General features: G+C 41.8%; 1 protein-coding gene across 15 annotated transcripts in view; it reads left to right on the top strand.

The window, feature by feature from the left end:
* Positions 1-22500, top strand: part of LOC131342417 (calmodulin-binding transcription activator 1-like) — a 244339-nt gene that overhangs the window by 174479 nt on the left and 47360 nt on the right. For all 15 annotated transcript variants that reach the window (XR_009203039.1, XR_009203038.1, XM_058373256.1 and 12 more), the window contains exon 5: positions 18001-18072. Coding sequence is in view for 13 of the 15 variants with exons in the window: in XM_058373256.1 (XP_058229239.1) it covers positions 18001-18072 (72 nt within the window). In the remaining 2 variants the exon portion in view is untranslated. The remainder of the gene's footprint in view (positions 1-18000; positions 18073-22500) is intronic.

Below are 22500 nucleotides of genomic sequence, written 5' to 3'. Positions count from 1 at the left end.
CATTTAAGCAGAATACACTGAAAAATGCACCTTTTTTTACAGCAGTGATAACAATGAAAGCCGCTCCCTGCGCATGCCCTTGTGTGACCTCTGCGCCGTACCGACTTCGGACACGGCAGGGGTAATGAATATTACCAACAGGGCCGATTCAGGTCGTAAGTGTCAGTAAAAGGCCCCTCGTAAAACCAAAGAGTTATGACCTCGCCATTCAGCGGCTTCACCGGAAGAGCGCGTATAAAACTCCCTTTAACTCGCACCCCGAGTCCCGACCCTAATCATCACCGCCCCCGAGTCCCGAAATATATACGGCTGGACCCGCTTCCCGAGAGCATCCCATCATTCCCTCCTCATCCTCCAAGACACACGGACATACCCGGGCTGAGACGACCGCCCTTCCCCTGCTCCCCTCCATCATCCCCAACTCCTCTGGGTGTAATAAAAACCCCAAATGTTCCGGAGCTGGATCATTTGAGATAAAGAAAGAGGGATGGAGAGAGAGAGAGAGAGAGAGAGAGATACAATGTGGATTCGTGCAAAAATATTATTGGAAAACATGTACACACACACACACACACACACACACTGGAAGATGAAATAACACATTAACGACTCACACAGACAGATTTCCGCGTCTCTCTGGGGAAGATGAACAGATCTGCGTCTCGCTCCGACGGCATCATCACATAGCTGACAAAGCAGATCAACTCCATTACCTTCTTCATTACCAGTCATTATTCCACTCTTCTCTGCTGGACAGCAACCTTCTCTCTCTCTCTTCTCCTTCTCTCTCTCTCTCTTCTCCTTCTCTCTCTCTCTTCACTTCTCCTTCCCTCTCTTCTCCTTCTCTCTCTCTCTTCACTTCTCCTTCCCTCTCTTCTCCTTCTCTCTCTCTCTTCACTTCTCCTTCCCTCTCTTCTCCTTCTCTCTCTCTCTTCACTTCTCCTTCCCTCTCTTCTCCTTCTCTCTCTCTCTTCACTTCTCCTTCCCTCTCTTCTCCTTCTCTCTCTCTCTCTTCTCCTTCTCTCTCTCTCTTCACTTCTCCTTCCCTCTCTTCTCCTTCTCTCTCTCTCTTCACTTCTCCTTCCCTCTCTTCTCCTTCTCTCTCTCTCTTCACTTCTCCTTCCCTCTCTTCTCCTTCTCTCTCTCTCTCTTCTCCTTCTCTCTCTCTCTTCACTTCTCCTTCCCTCTCTTCTCCTTCTCTCTCTCTCTCTTCTCCTTCTCTCTCTCTCTTCTCCTTCTCTCTCTCTCTCTTCTCCTTCTCTCTCTCTCTTTTAACTTCTCCTTTTCTCTCTCTTTCTCCTTCTCTTTCTCTTTCTCTCTTCACTTCTGCTTCTCCTTCTCTCTCTTCTCCTTCTCGTTCTCTCTATCTCCTTTTCTCCTTCTTTCTCTTCACTTCTCCTTCTCCTTCCCTCTCTTTCTTCACTTTTCCTTCTCTGTCTCTTCAATTCACCTTCTCTCTCATCTCCTGTCATAATCTCTCTCTCTCTCTCTCTCTCTCTCTCTCTTCTCTTCTCTTCTCTTCTTCTTATCTATCCACTCCTCTCTTTTCCTTTTCCTCTCCTCTCTGAAAGAATTCAGTAAGCTAGTTAAGTAGCTAGTTCCCAAATCTTGAGGTTAATCCAGTTTCCACCCAGCTGTTACCTAGCAACCCGACATGAAGTCCTCTGGTCCAGAGTGTTGGTGTAGTGTAAATGATTAAATGTTTATACCGTGAGAACCTTCATTAGGAGAGCGCTGAGAGTCTGAAGTTTCTTCTGCTCAAGAGTTCAGTCTTCTTACTCAGATTTCTAATGATGTGACAGAAATAATAAAAGATCACAAGCTGTTCTTCTCCTCTAATACCACAGGCAGGTGTCATGTTAGAAACCAGAAATCACCATGCATCAGAAAACTTACTGAAACTGAAGACTCCTTCCATTAACTTCTCTTTACAGATAACCCATATGATATTTATTTCTTTACTGACCACGTGGGTTTTAAATGAGGTTTATTATGAGGCTGAGATCGCAGAGTCCAGCTCCACATGTGAAGCAGCCAGGAGCAGCCAGGAGGCCCAGGCTTTTATAAGTCATCTGGTTTCTAATGATCATTTTAATCAAATTCACTGGATAGAAAGTTCTAGAAATTAAAAATATATATATATACTGTATTGTCTGGAGGGGGTGTGTGGATTTTCTTAGTTACTATAGAAACCATAACATATTAAAACGAGCTCATTAATATAAACCTACCAATCATGCTACAGCCAGTACCACAGTCAGAAATCAATCAATTCTACCCTCATGCTGTTTCGCTCTCTCTCTCTCTTTCTCTCTCTCTCTTTCTCTCTCTCTCTCTCTCGATTTTTCTAGCAGTGTCCAGGAACGACCTTTGAAACTTGACCCACATACAGCACTCAGTCGCTCATTGTGTGTATGTTTTGATGTTTGTGTTTGTGTGTGTGTGTGTGAGAGAGAGAGAGAGACATGGTCGATGTGTTCTACGAAGCTGTCTTGCTGCTTTATGTGTTGCCTCTGCACTGTTAATGAACACACCTAAGCTATTATTCTTTATCAGCCATCCTCTGTCTATGTGTGTCCTCTACCATAAAGAGGGAAAACACACACACACACGCACACACACACACACACACACACACACCAGCGGACAGATGTGTTTTATTAATCTGTAATCATCACGCTCGTATCCACTGCCACGTTTATTTCTTCCCAGATATTGACTGTGTCCTGTAGCAGCATTTGTATCGGAATTAAAGGAAAACTCCGGCAGTTGTTAAGTCTAGAGGCAGTTACTATGTCTAGGGACAGTTGTTAAGTGTAGAAGCAGTTGCTAAGTCTAGGGGCAGTTAAGTCTAGAGGCAGTTGTTAAGTCTAGTGGCAGTTGCTAAGTCTGGGGCAGTTTAGTCTAGGGGCAGTTGCTAAGTCTTGGGGCAGTTGTTAAGTGTAGAAGCAGTTGCTAAGTCAATGGGCAGTTAAGTCTAGGGACAGTTGTTAAGTCTAGTGGCAGTTGCTAAGTCTGGGGCAGTTGCTAAGTCTGGGGCAGTTGTTTAGTCTAGGGGCAGTTGCTAAGTCTTGGGGAAGTTGTTAAGTCTAGGGGCAGTTACTACATCTAGGGGCAGTTGTTAAGTCTAGGGACAGTTGCTAAGTCTAGAGGCAGTTAAGTCTAGGTACAGTTGCTAAGTCTAGAGGCAGTTGCTAAGTCTAGGGGCAGTTGCTAAGTCTTGGGGCAGTTGTTAAGTTTAGAAGCAGTTGCTAAGTCTAGTGGCAGTTGCTAAGTCTGGGGCAGTTGTTTAGTCTAGGGGCAGTTGCTAAGTCTTGGGGCAGTTGTTAAGTGTAGAAGCAGTTGCTAAGTCAATGGGCAGTTAAGTCTAGGGACAGTTGTTAAGTCTAGTGGCAGTTGCTAAGTCTGGGGCAGTTGTTTAGTCTAGGGGCAGTTGCTAAGTCTTGGGGAAGTTGTTAAGTCTAGGGGCAGTTACTACATCTAGGGGCAGTTGTTAAGTGTAGAAGCAGTTGCTAAGTCTATGGGCAGTTGCTAAGTCTAGAGGCAGTTGTGTGTGGGTGGGTGTGTGTGTGTGTTTCTCAATTCTCATAGATTTCTGTTTTTTAATACTTGTCTTCTTTTGTTCCATCGTATTTACAAACTGAATAAAAGAACACGGATAAAAGCCCACTTTTCCTTGACATGACTTTTTTTGCTTTGTTTTGTTTTTGTTTATTTCGTCGTTCTGTTTTATTTATTCTGATCCGCTAATTTGATCCAGACTTTGCCCTTTTCTGTTCCCTCCTGCCTCGCTCCACTCTGCTCTGTACAGTAAACACACTATATTATTAACATTAGTATAAAACTTCCCCAGTAATTCCACTTAAAAGTTAAAATGACTTTTGGAAGGTTTTTATGTGGCCTATATTACAGCCCATATTTCTTGGCTGCTCCGATCACTTCCTTTAAACCTTCAGAATAAGTGAGTATGGAGTAGAGCCATGTTTATTTATTTATTTATTTATTTATTTATTTATTATTTCGAGACGATTATGAGATGAAGGTGGATGCAAAGAACCCATCATTTATTATTTACTGTGAACGAGCAAACACCAACAACAATAACAACAACAACAACAACAAAATCTTGAAACACACAGAAAATCTCCATCTCTTTTTTCTCTCTCTCTTTCTCCATCTCTCTCTTTCGCCATCTCCCCCTCTCTCTCTCCCCCTCTCTTTCTCCATCTCTCTCTTTCGCCATCTCCCCCTCTCTCTCTCCCCCCCTCTCTCTCCATCTCTCTCTTTCTCCATCTCCCCCTCTCTCTCTCCATCTCTCTCTTTCTCCATCTCCCCCTCTCTCTCCATCTCTCTCTACTTCTTTCTCCATCTCTCTCTACTTCTTTCCCCCTCCCCCTCCCCCTCCGTCTCTCTCTCTCTCTCTCTCTCTCTCTCTCTCTCTGTCTCTCTCTTTCTCTATCTCACGCTACTTCTTTCTCTCTCTCTCTCTTTCTCCATCTCTCTCTCCCCCTCTCTCTGTCACTCTATCTCTCGCTCTCTTTTTCCATCTTTCTCTCTACCCCCTGTCTCTCTCTGTCTCTTTTTCTCCATATCCCCCCCTCTCTCTCCCTATCTCTCTATTTCTACATCTCTCTTTCCCTCTCAGTCTCTTTCTCCATCTCCCCCCCCCCTCTTTCATTCTCCATCTCTCTCTCTATCCCCCTTTCTCACTCTCAACCCCCCCAAGAAAAACAACAACAACAAAAGCTTGAAACACACAGAAACTAGAACTTGGCTAATGATGAGGTCATGTGACATGCCGGGGCTGATGGGAAATGTAGTTCAGGTCTCCTTGTGAAATGGACATGAAGGACCTGAAGTCAGGTATCCGATGCTGGATATCAAACTTCTGTCCATTACAAACTCTTTGGATTTACAATCCCATCACCAACATGTTTATAACCTGGTAATAAAACAAATAACTCAGCTAAACTACCCAGTGGTCTGGTTATAATAACCACATGAAGATTTTTTTATTGTTCAGAGGCAGGAGACTTCCTGTAGATTAGATTATAAGAGCACAGAGTATTCCTTTAATGCCTGGGAGGAGGCCTGCGCCTTTATAACTCGTTATGCCTCCAAATAAAGTCAACAGGATCCTAACGACCATTTTAATAAAAACAGATTCCGCCTATGGAAAGTTCTAGAAATTAAAAAACGGACAAAATATGACTGTGTTTTCTGTACTGAGGTTTTTTTTATTGCATTTAAAATAAGTGTAAAGCTGGCTCTCATCACTGACCTCAGAGCGGGACACTACAGGCCGAGCGTGGCTTTGACCTGGATTTACCTTTACAGTAACGAGCAGAAGGGCAGCCGTGTTGAGTCCATTAGTGGCGTGGTGTTTAGTGTTTGGTGTTTGGTGCTCGGTCCAGGCTCCTTATCAGCTCCGATGGGATTTTGTAAGCAGCGAGCGGTCAGTTTATCGAGGCCGAATCCACAGAACTAACGCTGAACTGCTCTTCAAATGAGGAAAGGGAACACTGGGAGAATCACAGCAGCTAACTGATGCTCAGTGTGCGTGTGTGTGTCCTTTTCATTTTCCTCTGGTTCTTTCTCAGTTTTGCCCTCGTCATCTCCTCTTTCTGGAGGAGTCGATCCCCCTCACCGCTGCTCGGCTTTGATTAGATATCCTGCCACATTGTGATGCAAAGCGAGGGAAACTGGAGAATACAACTAAGTTTCCTCTGTGCCTCATCTGAAAAGGGATTGGCTGTAATCCCATGTGTAATGGAGCAGAAAGCTCTTTCTCTTTTCCTTTTTTTCTTTCTTTCTTTCTTTCCCTTCCTGGTGTCAGTTTTCCGCGCCGGTGTCTTACAAAAGCTTGGCGTCGACCGAGATCGATGAACTCCATTCACGTGCACGTCTCGCCGCCGGCGCTGGAGTGTTTGTTTTTAATTACACTCTCCTCCTCTATTGTTTGCGAGATGGCGATGGGTGTGGTTTGCTTTGATTTGTGTTATTTCACCTTTTTGTTTTTCCGGCTTTTCTTTCCTTCTCTCTGAGTCGCGGAGACGAGTCTGACGTCCTGGCACGTCGTTTTTCGGATCGTTCGTCTGCTCTCCTGTCACGCTTAAACGTAACTAGTGTACATTTATCTGGAGAACGCGTTCACAGACACACACACACACACACACACACACACACTGCAATTCATTACATCGGACACAATGAGGAGGTTCTGCTTTCATCATGAAGCTATAATTATTTTAATTTAAATCACTTTCTGGAGATGTTTTGTTCTAATAGCAAGAACTTTCTCAAGTAAAGAATGATCTGCTTTACTTTTTATCCGTTTATAGTTACATTTAATGTTCTGTAAAACAATCCTGTTCTCACTATCTCTCTCTCTCTCTCTCTTTACCCCTCTGTCTTTCTATTTCTCCATCTCCTTCTCGCTCTTTCTCCCTCTTTCTCTCTTTCTCCCTCTCTCTCCTTCTCCATCTCTTTCTCCATCTCTCTGTCTCTCCCCCACACTCTCTCTCTCTCCTCTCTCTCTCCATCTCTCTCTTTCTCTTTCTCCATCTCTCTCTACCCCACTCCCTCTCTTTCTGTATCTCTTTCTCCATCCCCCCCCCTCTCTTTTTCCATCTCTCTCTCTCTTTTTCCATCTCTCTCTCTCTTTTTCCATCTCTCTCTACCCCCGTCTCCATCTCTCTCTCTCTCTCTCTCTCTCTCTTTCCATCTGTCTCTACCCCTCTCCCTCTCTTTCTGTCTCTCTTTCTCTCTCTCTCTCTCTCTCTCTCTCCTCAAGATGATGGAAAGCATACAGCTTTACCTCTGACTGTTACAAATCGTTGACACTGGAGACTCCTTCCATACATCTTAAGTACACATCTCTAACAGGAATAAAAACACTTCATAAAATCAGACGTGTTATGAACTCCTGTGTCTTAAGAGTCTGCAGTTATAAAAGGAAAAATCAATCAACGCTTTCTGACCAATCAGAATGGAGAGCTGTGACCTCATCCTCGTTAACCTTGTATGCCCTACACAATAGCAGATAGCAGCTGAGTATGAGGACAATATATAGTGGCAGGCCAAGCTGGTGTGTGTGTGTGTGTGTGTGTGTGAGAGAGAGAGAGAGAGATGGCCATGGGCATGGTACAGCAGTGTGCTATGAGTTGGAGAGATGAATGCTGACAGGCGCTGCTCTGTGCACATCATTCACGCCCCGCTGCACACACGAGCCATCACACACACGCTGACCACCTCAGTGTAAAACGGTTTCATGTGTGTGTGTGTGTGTGTGTGTGTGTGTGTGTAGTCTGTCTTTTCAAGCACACCAGAATTGTTTTGGAACACTCTACCATCACTTTTAACTACATGCTGAGATAAAATCAAGCACAGAGCACAGAGAGGTGAACAATTCGTTGGGATTCGGACATCACCTCACACCACGTCACCACTTCTTCTGCAGCATGCGGGAGATACAGCACATGGAAACAACACCCATATTTTTTAGGTGGTATAGATGCTGAACGTCACTCTCGCTCTGAATGTCACACTGGGAGCCTTAAAGCGGTTCAGACTGACAGCAGGCTACCAGTTCAGAGATAAACCCAGAGCCGGGTGATGCCGCTGGGCTGCTCTCACAGAGCACATGCAGGCTGGGGCGGGTTTTGTGCTCCAGTAATAGCAGTAATAACCTAACTGCTAACTCACCGTCCGAGCTGGCTCTGTGGATTGGACTTATTATTCTGTGATTTATTATTCCGTGTAACTCTGCCTACTCATGTCCTTCACGTGGGATTATAATTCTGATGAAGATCCTGAACCTTGGACTTTGGAAGCATGAAATGCGTTCACTTAACACTAAATGAACAGACCTAACATGAACGCTGTAATTCATCCTTTACATGGGTTTTGTCCTGCTCTGATATGATAACCATGATGAGACATTCTCTCTCTGCACTCTTTTAATCTGTCTCTCTGTCTCCCTTCCTCTCTGTCTCCCTCCCTCTCTCTCTGTCTCTCTCTCTCTCTTTCTCTCTGTCTGTCTCTGTGTCTCTTTTTCTCTGTGTCTCTGTCTCTCTCTTTCTGTCTGTCTCTGTGTCTCTTTGTGTCTCTGTCTCTCTCTCTCTGCCGCTCTCTGTCTCTCTGTCTGTCTCTCTCTCTGCACTCTTTAAATCTTCACGTTTTTCGTCTGATCCTGAGTCGTCCTCCTATTGGTGGATTTCAAACACGTGTCATAGCAGCACTCGCACCGCACTCCGGCATTAAACTCAACTCCTGACCCGGGATTATCCTTCCTGATGGGTGTCTAGGAGGAAAAGCGTACAGCACAAAGCCGGCTTTAAAGCGAGTCGTCGCATCGCATACTGATGAAAATCCTAAAAATGCGCATGCTGTTATTCTTAGTTATGTCACAAGGCTGGAAATTAAATCTGAAATATTTTCTGACGTTAATCTTCTCACACACACACACACAAACAATTTATTTATTTCAGCAGCACTTTGACTTCGGTGTTTATTTTCCTCACGTGAAACCTGCAGATGAACTGATTCGATTTCAGAAATGACCTAAACAGGGTCAAGGTCAGAAGTCTTTAGTAGTAGTTTTTCTACACCGGCTTCCTTCCTGTTTGTTATAAACATGTTCACGTGCAGGAACTCAGGATTTTCTGTCTGGTTAAGATGTTTGCTGTTGGGTCGGCTGTTATTCTTCTTATAAATGGTGGATTTATCCAGAACACCAGAACATGATGATGTTGTATTTTAAGGGTATTTATCTGAGACAGAGGAAGGACAGGGTGTGCTGACCTGGTCAGAGCTTAATGCTCTAAGGTTCTGTATGCTGTAGGTCTGTAGGTTATGTGTTAGCAGTTGGGAAATAAATACACTTCATCAGGAAACACTGTCTGTCTCACTGTCTCACTGTCTCAGTGTCTGTCTCACTGTTTCAGTGTCTGTCTCACTGTCTGTCTCACTGTCTCAGTGTCTGTCTCACTGTCTCAGTGTCTGTCTCACTGTCTCAGTGTCTGTCTCTGTATCTGTCTCAGTGTCATTTTCACTGTCTCTGTGTCTATCTCACTGTCTCAGTGTCTGTCTCACTGTCTCTGTCTCACTCTCAGTGTCTGTCTCTGACTCTGTCTCCATCTCAGTGTCTGTCTCACTGTCTCTGTATCTGTCGCAGTCTCTGTCTCACCGTCTCTGTTTCTGTCTCACTGTCTCAGTCTCTGTCTCAGTGTCTGTCTCTCTTTATCACTGCCACTGTCTCTGTGTCTCTCGCTGTCTCTCCCTGTTTCTGTGTCTCTCTCTGTCTCTATCTGTCTCTGTCTCTATTTTTTTCTAAGCTGCAGTTTTGTGGTCTCAGCAGAACGTTGGCTTTTATTGGTTAGAAGTGTGAGATAAGTGAAGGAGGCTTTAAACTCCAAACTAAGACTATAACTGGAGCAGAACCTGTTCAACCATGCCATGTAGGAAAATCATTTCTATTCTCTCTCTCTCTCTCTCTCTCTCTCTCTCTTTTGCATTTGTGTAGCTGAAGATTAAGCAGCTCCGAAGAGTCCGTATTTACAAACACACGGGCCAAAGCTCACTAGAATACAAATAGCTTTTTTTATCTTCTTCTAAGCACTGGACCAGAAAAAAAGTGTTTGTTGTTCCTCTTCTTATGCACATGAAATATCAGGTTTTCTCTTTTTTCCCTCAAAACATCAAGAACGGCTTTTTGGTTTGAGTCTGTTCCTGTTTTCTTTACTTGCATATAAAGACACAAATTCTCATTCTCTCTCTCTCTCTCTCTCTCTCTCTCTCCATCTCTCTTTTTCTCTCTGTCTCTCTCTCTCTCTCTCTCTCTCTCTGTCTGTCTCTCTATGTCTGTTTGTCTCTGTCTGTTTGTCTCTGTCTCTTTCTGTCTCTCTCTGTCTGTCTGTCTCTGCCTGTGTCTCCCTCTCTATCTCTATCTCTCCTCTCCTTGCGGGTGAAGCTGAGGGAATATTAGCCGGCAGACAGATCATTTAGGGGTCAGACGTGTAAATGTTTTAATTGTGATTTATGGGCTTGCAGGACTCTCAGGTTGGAAGTAGCTTTTCTTAATTGATCACCTGAAGCTCTGTAGAGCAAAAGTACCAGCGTACAGTATGGAGACGATTCATCACACCGGGAGGAGACGTGCCACTTTCTCACCTCCTGCTAAAGGCTTGAAGGCAAGAAGGCAGAAATTTAGGTTTAGGTCATATTTATAACCCAGAAGTGGTTCTCTTCTTCCTCATGGAAGATGGTTTTTCCTCCTCTCCGTCACCTCTGGCTCGTTCAGTACTGATTCTCTTCCTTCCGCTAACGCTAAAGTCCATCCTCATTCAGCTGAGACATATGGCTTTTACCTCTTTTTTTTTTTTTTTATTCGAAAAATGACATCATGCTTCATTCACTGGACCTAAAAGAAAAAAAAGAAGAGGAAGAGGAAGACAGGAGGAAGAGGAAAGGAACTCTGACCTGTAAAAACCTGCTGATTGGAGCTGCTTTGAAGGAATTTAATTCCACTTAATGTCTTTGGCGCTTTGCCCGGCTCCACCTACGGGCCGCCATTAACATCCACGGACAGCAGACACACACACACACACACACACAAACCCTGTTCCCTCTGTCAGATCCTGATGCCTCCGTGCGTTTTTATTTCATTTCATCAGCATCACTCATCCATCTCTTTACACCTCACACACTCTATTCTCAAATCTGATTGGTCAGAAGGTGTGTATTATTTATATACAACCTCACGCCTCAGACATGAGTCTTATCAACACGCTCGTTTGGATATGTTATTGTTTCTATGGTAACCGCTGGCATGGCAGACTCCGCACATCATCTAATACTAATAAGGAAAAAACAAAACTAGGATCATTGATGTGGTGAATTTTTATTTTTTTTGTTAGAAGATGTTTACGTAGCTTTAATATTCCAACACTTTCTTTGGCAAGAGAGAGAGAGAGAGAGAGAGAGAGAGAGAAGCAGGCTCAGTTGAGGAAACTACTGTTTATCGTTGCCTTGTGATGTGTGTAGTAACGGAAATAACACACTTCCGGACCATGCGATTATATGAAAATAATCCGCTTCGGAGCTCCAACACGTTCCTCACCACGCTGGTTATCTTCCACAAACAACACAACACACTTTTTTTTATCCATTTATTCTTACACCTAACGTTTTGGAACAGCAAAACAAGTGCCTTTTATCGTTTCTGTTAGAAACAGCCCGAAACAGTGGCTCCGTTTTGTCTTTTTGTCTCTTGAAGTTCATAAGAAAGTAAAATAAAATAAATAAAAAATATTCCAAAGCAGCTTCACATCTTACTAAGGAACCACAGAACGTACGCTGCGTCTGTCCTGAAAGCTTCCTGGTTTCTGAAAACAGCTGATGTGAAGAAGTCAGACTTAGCACATTAGCACTTTTAGCTCATATCTGTCGAGCTCCAGAACCCGGACGGAGTTCCAGTTCAGATTCTTCAATCCAAAGTAGCTTCAATTACCTTTAACAAACAGCCTGCCACGCGAGACTATCGACCCAGGATTGTTCTGCTTTATTGGGTTGTTCTCTTGGTGGAGAACCTTTCCTGCATGCACGTCAGATCTATTCCTCTAACCAAGAAATAATTGTGGCATCAGACTCAATTAATTAAAGGCGATCGATGAGGAGCTGCTGCGAGCGCCAGGCCACTTCAACAACACAGATCTCCCAACAACAATTCTGCGATAAGATTCAATCCACCGAAGAATTCACCAGAATCTAATCGCAAGCAACTACGGCCTGGAGCGGAGTCTAATGCGGTTATGCCGCAGTGCTGTTAAACCTGGATTCTGATTGGTCAGAAAGCGTGGATCCATGTTCTATAGCCGCAGCTCGGACAGTGGCACAGTAGTGCGGTTTATATTAACACGCTCCTTTACAGACGTTTATTTAACCTTTATGGAAGGAGTCTCCAGTGTCAGAGCTTCGTAACTTTGCGCTTTCTGACAAGACAGAGGAGTTCACACTTTGGTTTTGTTTTTTTTGTCATATTAACTTCAAGGATAATATTTAGGAAAATATTTAACAGGAAGAGTTTTCTATTTTTCCTCATCATGTAGAATCCAGAGAGAGAGAGAGAGAGAGAGAGAGAGATTGAGAGAGACAGACAGACAGACAGACAGAGAGAGATTGAGAGAGAGAGAGAGAGAGAGAGAGAGAGATTGAGAGAGAGAGACAGACAGACAGAGAGAGATTGAGAGAGAGAGAGATTGAGAGAGACAGACAGACAGACAGACAGAGAGAGAGAGAGTTGGAAATGATCGACCTAAATGACCTGAGCTACAATGGAATGAGTTTCAGAATAAATATCACAGACTGTGGTTAAATAAATAAACTTCAAATAAATCGTAAAAAAAACCCTTTGGAAAAGGTGTAATGAAGGTGTTTCCTCATTCAGGAATGTCCTCTTTTAAGAAACATCCACTACAAATTCCACTTCCTTCAACTTCCTGTTGTTTATGATTTATAAGCGCATGTTGCAGCCGCACTGCTAACGAACACAAGATCGGATTTCAGGACATTTTAATCAGTTAAACTTTCCCTTCTCTGTCTTATTAAAGCACTCGGACCGCTCCGGCAGCTCTGGCTTCCGATGGTCCGTTTCCTCACACCGTGAAACACGATACAGACCGAAAAGGATTGTGTTTACACAAATACAATTACCCTGAAGCGCTATTTTAATAAGCAGGAAGCCACACCCTCGGTGATGTCACAACACGGATAAGTTTAATCACAGCAGACATCTGATCTGTCGTGCCACTGCGATGCTATCAGGAGCTTTTCAGCCGAATATTAGATTTAACGGAAGAAGAGAAACTGTAGATTGTAAGGAAAGGCTGAAAGGCACCTTGGCTGCTGTGTGTGTGTGTGTGTGTGTGTGTTCACATCCGTCTGTGAAAGCATGTTACAGTGCGTAGGAGCTGCTCTCAGACACCATGCTGGGGCTGATCTAATCGTGTGAATGTAATTAGGCTTTAATTGCCCAGCGTGTGAGACTCTGGCATCTGTCTGGGGCCCAGACGGCAAATAATAGCCTCTGACGCTGTCATTTCTTAATCACACTGTTACCAAACACGCCCATGCAGCCAGCGTCGCTCAGCTGAGAGAGGACGCGAGCACGCTCTGCAGCGTCAGACTCACTCTGAGTCTATCCTCCTTTCCAGACATACGGTCACGTGACTCGAGCTGAACCAGGACATGACCCGGGGCATTCGGAGCGCTTTAGTGTTTCCCTCACGTTTACATAAACGATCCGATTAATAACCGATTCGTTCTTTCGCTCTAAAACGCTCACTCGCTCACTCTCGCTTCCTTTATCTCTCTCTTTCGCCCAGAGACCAGAGACGATTTTTTAATTTTCTTTCCTAATTTTTAAATATAAGAGATATTTTCCAGCGTGTCTAGTACACTTCCTTAACGATGGTTAATGAGAAATAATGACTAATGTGTTTCACCACGTGTGCGAGAGCATATGCATAAATCATTGTTTATTCCATTTCAAGTTGGTGTGTGTGTGTGTGTTTACAGAGAAATTGTTAAAAACACCTACTGTGTTGAAGTAACAGCTACCACCATAAAGGATTCATAGAAAAAATGAATAACATTATAGGCAATAGATAGACAGAGAGACAGATAGAGAGAGAGAGAGAGAGAGAGAGAGAGAGACCGACAGATAGAGAGAGAGAGAGAGATGGACAGAAAGAGAGACAGACAGAGAGAGATGGACAGAAAGAGAGAGAGAGAGATGGACAGAGAGAGAGAGACAGAAAAAAAGAGAGAGAGAGAGATGGACAGAGAGACAGACAGACAGAGCATATGCATAAATCTCTGTTTGTTTCTTTTCAGGTTAGTGTGTGTGTGTGTGTGTGTGTGTTTACGGAGAAATTCTCTCAGTGTTAAAAACACCTACTATGTTGAAGTAACAGCCATAAAGGATTCATAGAAAAAAATTAATAACATTATAGGCAATACTGGGGATTGTGTGTGTGTTGGGTAATATGATATTTATATATACATACATTTGCATTGCATTAAATTTCATCATTATAACACATTATTAAACCGGACCCTACACACACCTTCATCATCTGATTCTCAGCTACTGAAATTGATCTGTTTTTTTAACACACATTAATGTACTTATTGTTATACGCTGTATTATCATTTCTGGACACTCTGCTCCTTCACAGGGACAAAATAATGAACATAAACCCATGTGTAATGGGTGTAATGATATCCTGAAGTTTTCTGTAAAGAGGCGTTTGTTTGCATTTACAGAAGGAGATTTGTTTCTCTGTAACACTAAAAACTATGGGGTTTTTTTTTGTCTCGTTGGGAATTTTTGACCGTTCCTCTAGAGGCGCATTTGTGAGGTCAGGCACTGATGTTGGATGAGAAGGTCTGGCTCACAGTCTCCGCTCTAATTCATCCCAAAGGTGTTCTATGGGATTGAGGTCAGGACTCCACACCAAACTCTCTCATCCATGTCTGGTGTGCAGTCATGTTGGAACAGGAAGGGGTCATCCCCAAACTTTTCCCACAAAGTTGGGAGCAAGAAATTGTCCAAAATGTCTTGGTATGAAGCTGAAGCATTAAGAGTTTTCCTGGAACTAAGGGGCCGAGCCCAACCCCTGAAAAACAACACCTGAATTCAATGATGTGGAGGGGTGTCCCAAAACTTTTGGCAATATAGTGTACATTACAACACAGTGGAATTCTTTTCACAATGGAATTCTTTTCACATATCCCATCTGAGGAAGTTGGGGTCAGAGCACAGGGGCAGTGCAAATGGAGCAGGGAGGGTTGAGGGACTTGCTCAATTGGCCAACATTGGTGCCAAATTGGTAGTGCTAGAACTTGAACTCCAATCCTCCAATGAATCCCCCCCCATTTGCAAGGCATGGGTGGTGCTTGGTAAGGCATAGCACTTGCTCATTTTGGGAGAGATCACTTGGCGCTACCTTTACCAAGCACTGAGTTCAGCGTTGGTTAACTCCCTATAACGCCATGACAGCAAGTGTTACATGTGTGTAGGAATGTGCACTGTTTATGCATGCTGTGTGTGTGTGTGTGTGTCTCAGGATGGATTATGGTGCTATAATAAGGGGGTAAACAAAGTCAGTGCCATGAAAACATGTTTTGATTTTACGCCTCACATGTCTAGAAAGGTGTACTCGAGCGAAACCTCAGCACCTGTCCAACGATGTGACAGACTTTCTCCTGTGTGTGTGTGTGTGTGTGTGTCTGTGTGTGTTATACTAATTCAGATTGCGATGACAATGTACCATGACTTTCAAAGGGCTGCTCCATAAATCCGTACACCGTTGCTGGATGTATCTGTGCATGCGCTGTGTATATTTGGAAGCGAGCCTTTTCATTTACACACTTTCTATTTTCTGACTTGCTGAGTGCGCTGTTATGCGTGATAGCGAGACTGAAACCTCATCCCTCGTATTCAATTAATTCCCGTAATCTGGAGCCTGTTTAAGGTGAGCGGCGGCCCAGGCGGCTGGCTTCTCACATATTCCCCAGCTGGAAATAGCATTAGAGTCGATCGCCTGCTATCGACTGGCTCAGAAGGACACTAGATGAAGGGAGCGACAGAGGCACCGGGATAGACGGGGTACCGTTAGCCCTGAGCTCAAAAATCATTATCAGAAATTGTTTGTTAAAGAGATTAGAAATAAAAAATAAATATGCATGTTTTACTGAAAATTGCACAATTATCAGTGCTGACAGCATACCCTGAGACTTCAGCTCTTCTCTAGCAGTATCTACTGTCCAGTATTACTACATTTTATTGCATAATTCAAGCTATAATATATAATAAAAATAAGCTATTCTTTGATATTTTGCATTATTTATGTGTTCAGTTTTGTTTAAAAGTTAGAATTCTTGTTTCTGTTTCATATTAAGGAAACAAGGAGTATGAATAAACTTGAGCTCTACATGAATAATTAAACCATGAAAATATGCAACGGAATGCAAATGTAAAACATTTTATACTCTATTTGATCTATATGTGATTAATTTGTAAGGTTTCAGTTTTAAGTTTAGTAAATGATCACAAATAAATATAAAATATTAATCTATCAATTCCCATTTTTTACATTAATCACTATCTAAATGAATCACTCTCTTAAAGTATAAATCACTACCGAAGTCAATCAGTATCTAAATGAATCACTATCTAAATCAATCTGTATTTAAAGGAACCATTACGTAAATGAATCACTATCTAAATAAATCACTGTCTAGATGAATCACAATATAAATGAATCACTATCTAATCATATGAATCACTATAGAAGTCTATCAGTATCTAAATTAATCACTATATAAATTAATCAGTATTTAAAGGAATCACTATCTTAATGACTCACTATTTAATTGTATGATTCACTACGTAAGTCGATTACTATCGAAATTAATCATTATCTAAATAAATCACTGTCTAAATATACAAAATGAATCACTATCTAATTGTACGAATCACTACATCAGTCAGTCAGTATCTAAATGAATCACTATGTAAATCAATCAGTATTTAAAGAAATCACTATCTGAATGAATCAGTATTTTAAATGAATCACTATATAAATCAGTTAGTATTTAAAGGAATCACTATTTACTTTAATCATTATTCAAATGTAGGAATCACTGTCTATATTAATCACAAGCTAAATGAATCACTATCTAAATGAATCACTATCTAATTGTATGAATCACTACAGAAGTCAGTCAGTATCTAAATGAATCACTAAATCAATCAGTATTTAAAGGAACCATTACCTAAATGAATCAGTATCTAAATAAATCACTGTCTAGATGAATCACAATCTAAATGAATCACTGCCTAAATGAATCACTATCTAATCATACGAATCACTACATAAGTCAGTCAGTATCTAAATGAATCACTATGTAAATCAATTAGTATTTAAAGGAGTCACTATCTAAATGAATCACTATTTAAATGATTCAGTATCTAAATGTATGAATCACTATCTTAAAGAATCAGTATTTAAATGAATCACTATATAAATCAGTTAGTATTTAAAGGAATCACCATTTAATTTAATCATTATCCAAATGTAAGAATCACTGTCTATATTAATCACTATCTAAATTAATCACTATCTAATTGTATGAATCAATACAGAAGTCAATCAGTATCTAAATGAGTCACTATCTAAATCATTCAGTTTTTAAATGAATCACTATCTAAATAAATCACTGTCTAAATGAATCACTATCTAATCATACGAATCACTATAAAAGTCTATCAGTATCTAAATGAATCACTATATAAATCAATCAGTATTTAAAGGAATCACTATCTAAATTAATTATTATTTAAAGGAATCAATATCTAAATGTGTGAATCACTATCTTAAGGAATCTCTGTCTAAATGTACAAAATCTGTCGAAATGAATCACTATCTGATCGTACAAATTACTGTTAGTCAATCAGTATCTAAATGAATCACTATGTAAATCAATCAATATTTAAAGGAATCACTATCTAGTTGAATCGCGATCCAAATGTAGGAATCATTATCTAAATGAATCAGTATCTAAAAGTATGAATCAGTATCTAAAGGAATCTCTGTCTAAATGAACATATCACTGTCAAAATGAATCACTAACAGAAGTCTGATGAAAAGGTGTATTAAAATATTTACATTAGCTCACTATAATATAAAAGCTAATAGACAAGAGTAAAGATTAAAAAGTTAAGTGACAGAACAAACCATACAAAGACTAAAACGTACCATAAACACCAGTACCTTGAGCTCCACTCTTAATTAAGTGAGGAAACCCAAAAAGGTTTTGTTTCATGCTCACATGCTTTTCTGTGCAAACTGTGTAGATGTGGATGAGTAACTACATAATCACTGAGAGAGAATGTGCTTAGTAATTGTGTGTGTGTGTGTGTGTGTGTTTTCACAGTGTCTGTACGGCTGTTACGTCCACTCCTCCATAATCCCCACCTTCCACCGCAGGTGTTACTGGCTGCTACAGGTAAGACCTCTTTCTATATTGTCTGTCTATCTATCTATCTATCTATCTATCTATCTATCTATCTATCTATCTATCTATCTATCTATCTATCTATCTATCTATCTATCTATCTATCTATCTATCTATCTATCTATCTATCTATCTGTCTATATATCTGTCTATCTATCTTTCCACTATAAATCTGTCTGTCTGTCTGTTTATCTATCAGTCTGTACGGGAAAAAGGGAGAGAGAAAAAAAGAAAGGGAGAGAGAGAGAGAGAGAGAGATGAGATTTAGCACAGATTGAAGGAGAGAATAAGGAATGCTGCTGTTCTTAACTCACATTCACTCGATCTCGCTCTGATTGCCAGAGGCAGAATGTGTGTGTGTGTGTGTGTGTGTGTGTGCGAGAGACAGCACTGTTGCCGTGTCTTGGCTCTGCCTCTGTACCCCATGCAGAAGAAGGCTGCTGTGGACGAGGCGTCTCGAAGAAAGCAGGAATCTTAGAAGAAAACTAAACACAAGCACAGCGTGAGGTCCGCTCTCTCTCTAAAGCGCAGTTCAGTTCGAGACTGATCATAGATTTATGGAGAGCTTTCTCCCCACTCGGCCTGTCTGAAGCACATGATTGATCGCAGTGAGTGAGAATAAGCGCATCAGCCAGAGATCCAAAGCAGGCCGACGATCCTCCTCTCACTTTCCCCGGGTCTGTAAAAATCTCATGCAGCTGATTAACAGCGCGCAGCAGCTCGCTTTTATCCGGACCATCTACGTACCATATTTGTATACCACGTGTGCTATGTTTACTGGAACCCTTGTGAAATTAAAGGAAGCTAACAGTCGATTGACACATGGCTTTTAGACATGATTACCGCTGCTCCAGCCGCCGCTTCGCCCGATCAATACTCTCCCATCCACCAGAGCAATCACTTGAGCTCAGATTTCACAAATGAATAGCTGTCAATAATACTCTAACTGCACAGAACAATCCAAGTACACTAACTGTGTGTTGGTGTTAAAGCAAGGAGCGTAAAAAATAACTTGTTTTTCAGCTGGCTAGCAGTGAGTGAGGCATGTGTACACGTCATGGAGCGCTGGCCATGGTGCTGAACGCTCCAGTGATGCCTGACAGAGTCTCTCTCTCTCTTTCTCTTTCCCTCTCTCTCTACACACACACACACACATGCTCACACACACACACACACACACAAATACACAAACTCACAGGTTTGTGATTCCTACATTTTAGTCAGGATGTGAAAAAGGTGTGAAAAAGGTTTTTCCCACCTATAAAGACGTACAAATCTGAAAGGAGTGATGGCTGTTTTCTGAGCTCTATGATCTGTAAGCCCCGCCCCCTTCTCTCCGAACATCTCACATTAGTCACGTTTCTTCTCGACTCGATTATTTTGTCCCTGGAGAAACACGGAGAATGAAATGAAACCTGGAAAATAACACCGCACAAGCGTATAGACACCAGTTAATAAAGTGTACCTATTAGGGATGTGCAGGTTGTTCACCTAAAGGTCAACCGTAAAGCATAGACGTACAGCGTGAGGTAAAAACGCACTTATTTATTCATTGAGATGTTTGACTTGAGCCAGTGCACACGTGAAAGACATGCATTAGTCACCGTGGCCTGAATGGCAGGCTACATGATTACTGTTTACCACGGCGCAGCGTGTCGCCTGCATCTTTTATGAGAGGGAATTTATTTACCACCGTCGAAGGGCACGAAGTCGCTCGAGCGTTAAAGCAAGCAAACAGCGTGAGGACACCATGTGGAAGGACAAGAGACTTTTACTTTTTCTCTCTCTCGCTCGCTCTCTCTTTCTCTGTCCAGCCTCCTTTACTTGCTCCCTCTGTGCATCTAATTCTTTTTTGGGGTTTTTTTAGAATAATAATGAAGACTACAAATGAAATAACACAGAGGGAGCAGTGCAATCAGCACACAATGTGTCAAACAAATCGAAACTCTTTAAGATTTTAATTTCTTAGCTAGGGTTTCTCAGATTGCTTTTTTTCTTTTTGTTCAAAATGTAAGAAGAGTGAATAAAGATGAGGTGTTTTTGAAGCATATTTTACCCTCCGTAAACTGAGAAAGGCGTCGGAGACAAGAGAGCAGTGAGGGATTGGATGGGAGGGGCTTATCATGTATCGCCTGCCAATCACAGTGACACTAGCCAATCCTGGGCATCTGTGAGATGAAGTATGAGGAAGTGGGCAGACAGAAGCGCTTTCATCTGACTTTTTTCGGCTTAGGAAGAAGCACATGATAGCCTTCACTTTACATGATTTGTAGCGTGTGTTGAGAATTTGACCAAATAGGATAGAAAGTCTGCAAAATACAAAATAAATAAAAACCTGGACCCCTTCAAATTTCTCCTTAATAATTTGCGAATGCAATTCAAATCAAACTAACTTGACTAAAACATCTTCTTCCTCTGCCGATGCAGAACTTTGACCCATATCAGATTTTATTCTTTCGATCAACACCAAAATTTCTCAACCTCAAAATAGACTTATAAGTTCAGTTCATGTCCAGCTAGAATGAATGGAATTAAACTTCAGAAGGTCCTGAGAGGTGAAGCTTAGACTGAGGGATTACTGGAGAATGGAATCTGACTGGGTGGAAACCTTTCTCTCATCATTCAGGAACAGAAAACCATCACTCCAGATCCGGGAGAATACAGTAAGGGAAAATATCAGTGCCTTCATTTAAAAAAATAATAACAACACACTAGCAATGAAAAATGTGAGATTGTGTCTCAAAGCTGTGAACTAGCTGTGGAAGCCACTACACATATTTTGCACACACACACACACACACACATACACACACACACACACACACACAGCCTCCTGAGACTGCCCTGTCTGATACCACAGACAGGTGTGGCTAATGCTGGTGCCAGTGTGTTATTAGCACCCACTTTCTCTCCAGACCGGATGAACCATTACTTTACACACACACACACACACACACACATACACACACTTTCTCCTACCCTGCAGCCGTGTCCTCAGTGTGACGGTGTGAGTGGATCAGAAAAACGTTAAAGACGTGCACTGTGTTATATAATGAATTTGCTTGAATGGAGAAAGGTGTGTGTGTTTGTGTGTGTGTGTGTGTGTGTGTTGTTATAAAAGTTATAAAGCTGAATTTGATTATTTTCCTGTAACAGCACATCCTGAAGTGTTTTGTTCGTACCCGAAGCTGACACTGGAGACTCCTTCCATTACTGTTACATAACATCGTCTCTGTGAGCTCTATGAGCCGTTACTATGGAAACGATAACCTGTTAGACAGAGTGCATTAGTATAATAGCTGCTGCTAAAGAAAATGAATCAACACCTTTTGACCAATCAAAGAGGAGAGTGTGTGTGTGTGTGTGTGTATATATAGCTTTGGTAATATTATTACGAAGCATTTGGGCCAATAAAGCACACTTTGAGAAAGAAATGAAAAAATGGAGAGAGAGGACAATAGAGGCAGAGAAGGAAAAAGCTGAAAAACATCACCAGCAAAAAAAAAAAAAAGAAAAGAAAGAAGAAGCCCATCACAATATCCCCAGCGCTAATTGAAAAGAGAGCAAATTAATTACGGTAATGAAGCAATTAAAAGGCTGTCACGCACCCCGGCTTCTCGTTTAGGCCAGTAAGCATTTTGCTTTTCTTTTTTTTTTCCTTCCATTCCCCTTGTGTCCACATGCAAGATCCATGTCCTCTTCACTTTCAAGATCTTTCCTTCTCTTTCTCTTTTTTTTGAGATCAATGAGATAAAGGCTGGGCAGTGGGGTGAGCTCAGGGTCATTCAGTGTGTGTGTGTGTGTGTAGGCCAGTTTGTCAGGAGGTGAAGGACAGATTGCATGGCGAGCAGACAGAGAGAGACCTTTCCCCCCCCTCGTGTCCCCAGTCGTGTGTGATGGAGGTTTTTTACTCAGTCGTGTGCTGCAGTTTAAACAGCAGGACGATTAAAGGACGCCTCACTGACCAACAAACTCCACAGATTCCTCCACTTTATTGGGGTTTAATATAATCTGGAACAATCAGGAAATGTGCACAGATACAGACACTGTGTTTATTTTAGTTACTTTAGTTATATACTCGTCTTCTGAAGGATTTAGAGAGAGAGGTGGCATCTGTGTGAGAATGGAGACAAAGATGATGATGGTGATGATGATGGTGGTGGTGATGATGATGATGATGATGATGATGATGATGATTATGTTGATGATGATGATGATGATGATGATGGTGGTGGTGATGATTATGTTGATGATGGTGATGATGATGATGATGATGATGATTATGTTGATGATGATGATGATGATGATGATTATGTTGATGATGATGATGATGATGATGGTGGTGGTGGTGATGATTATGTTGATGATGGTGATGATGATGATTATGTTGATGATGATGATGATGATGATGATGGTGGT

This window comes from Hemibagrus wyckioides, linkage group LG21 (genome assembly GCF_019097595.1).
Source record: "Hemibagrus wyckioides isolate EC202008001 linkage group LG21, SWU_Hwy_1.0, whole genome shotgun sequence".
Lineage (NCBI taxonomy): Eukaryota > Metazoa > Chordata > Actinopteri > Siluriformes > Bagridae > Hemibagrus > Hemibagrus wyckioides.
This window is presented reverse-complemented; position numbering and strand designations above follow the sequence as displayed.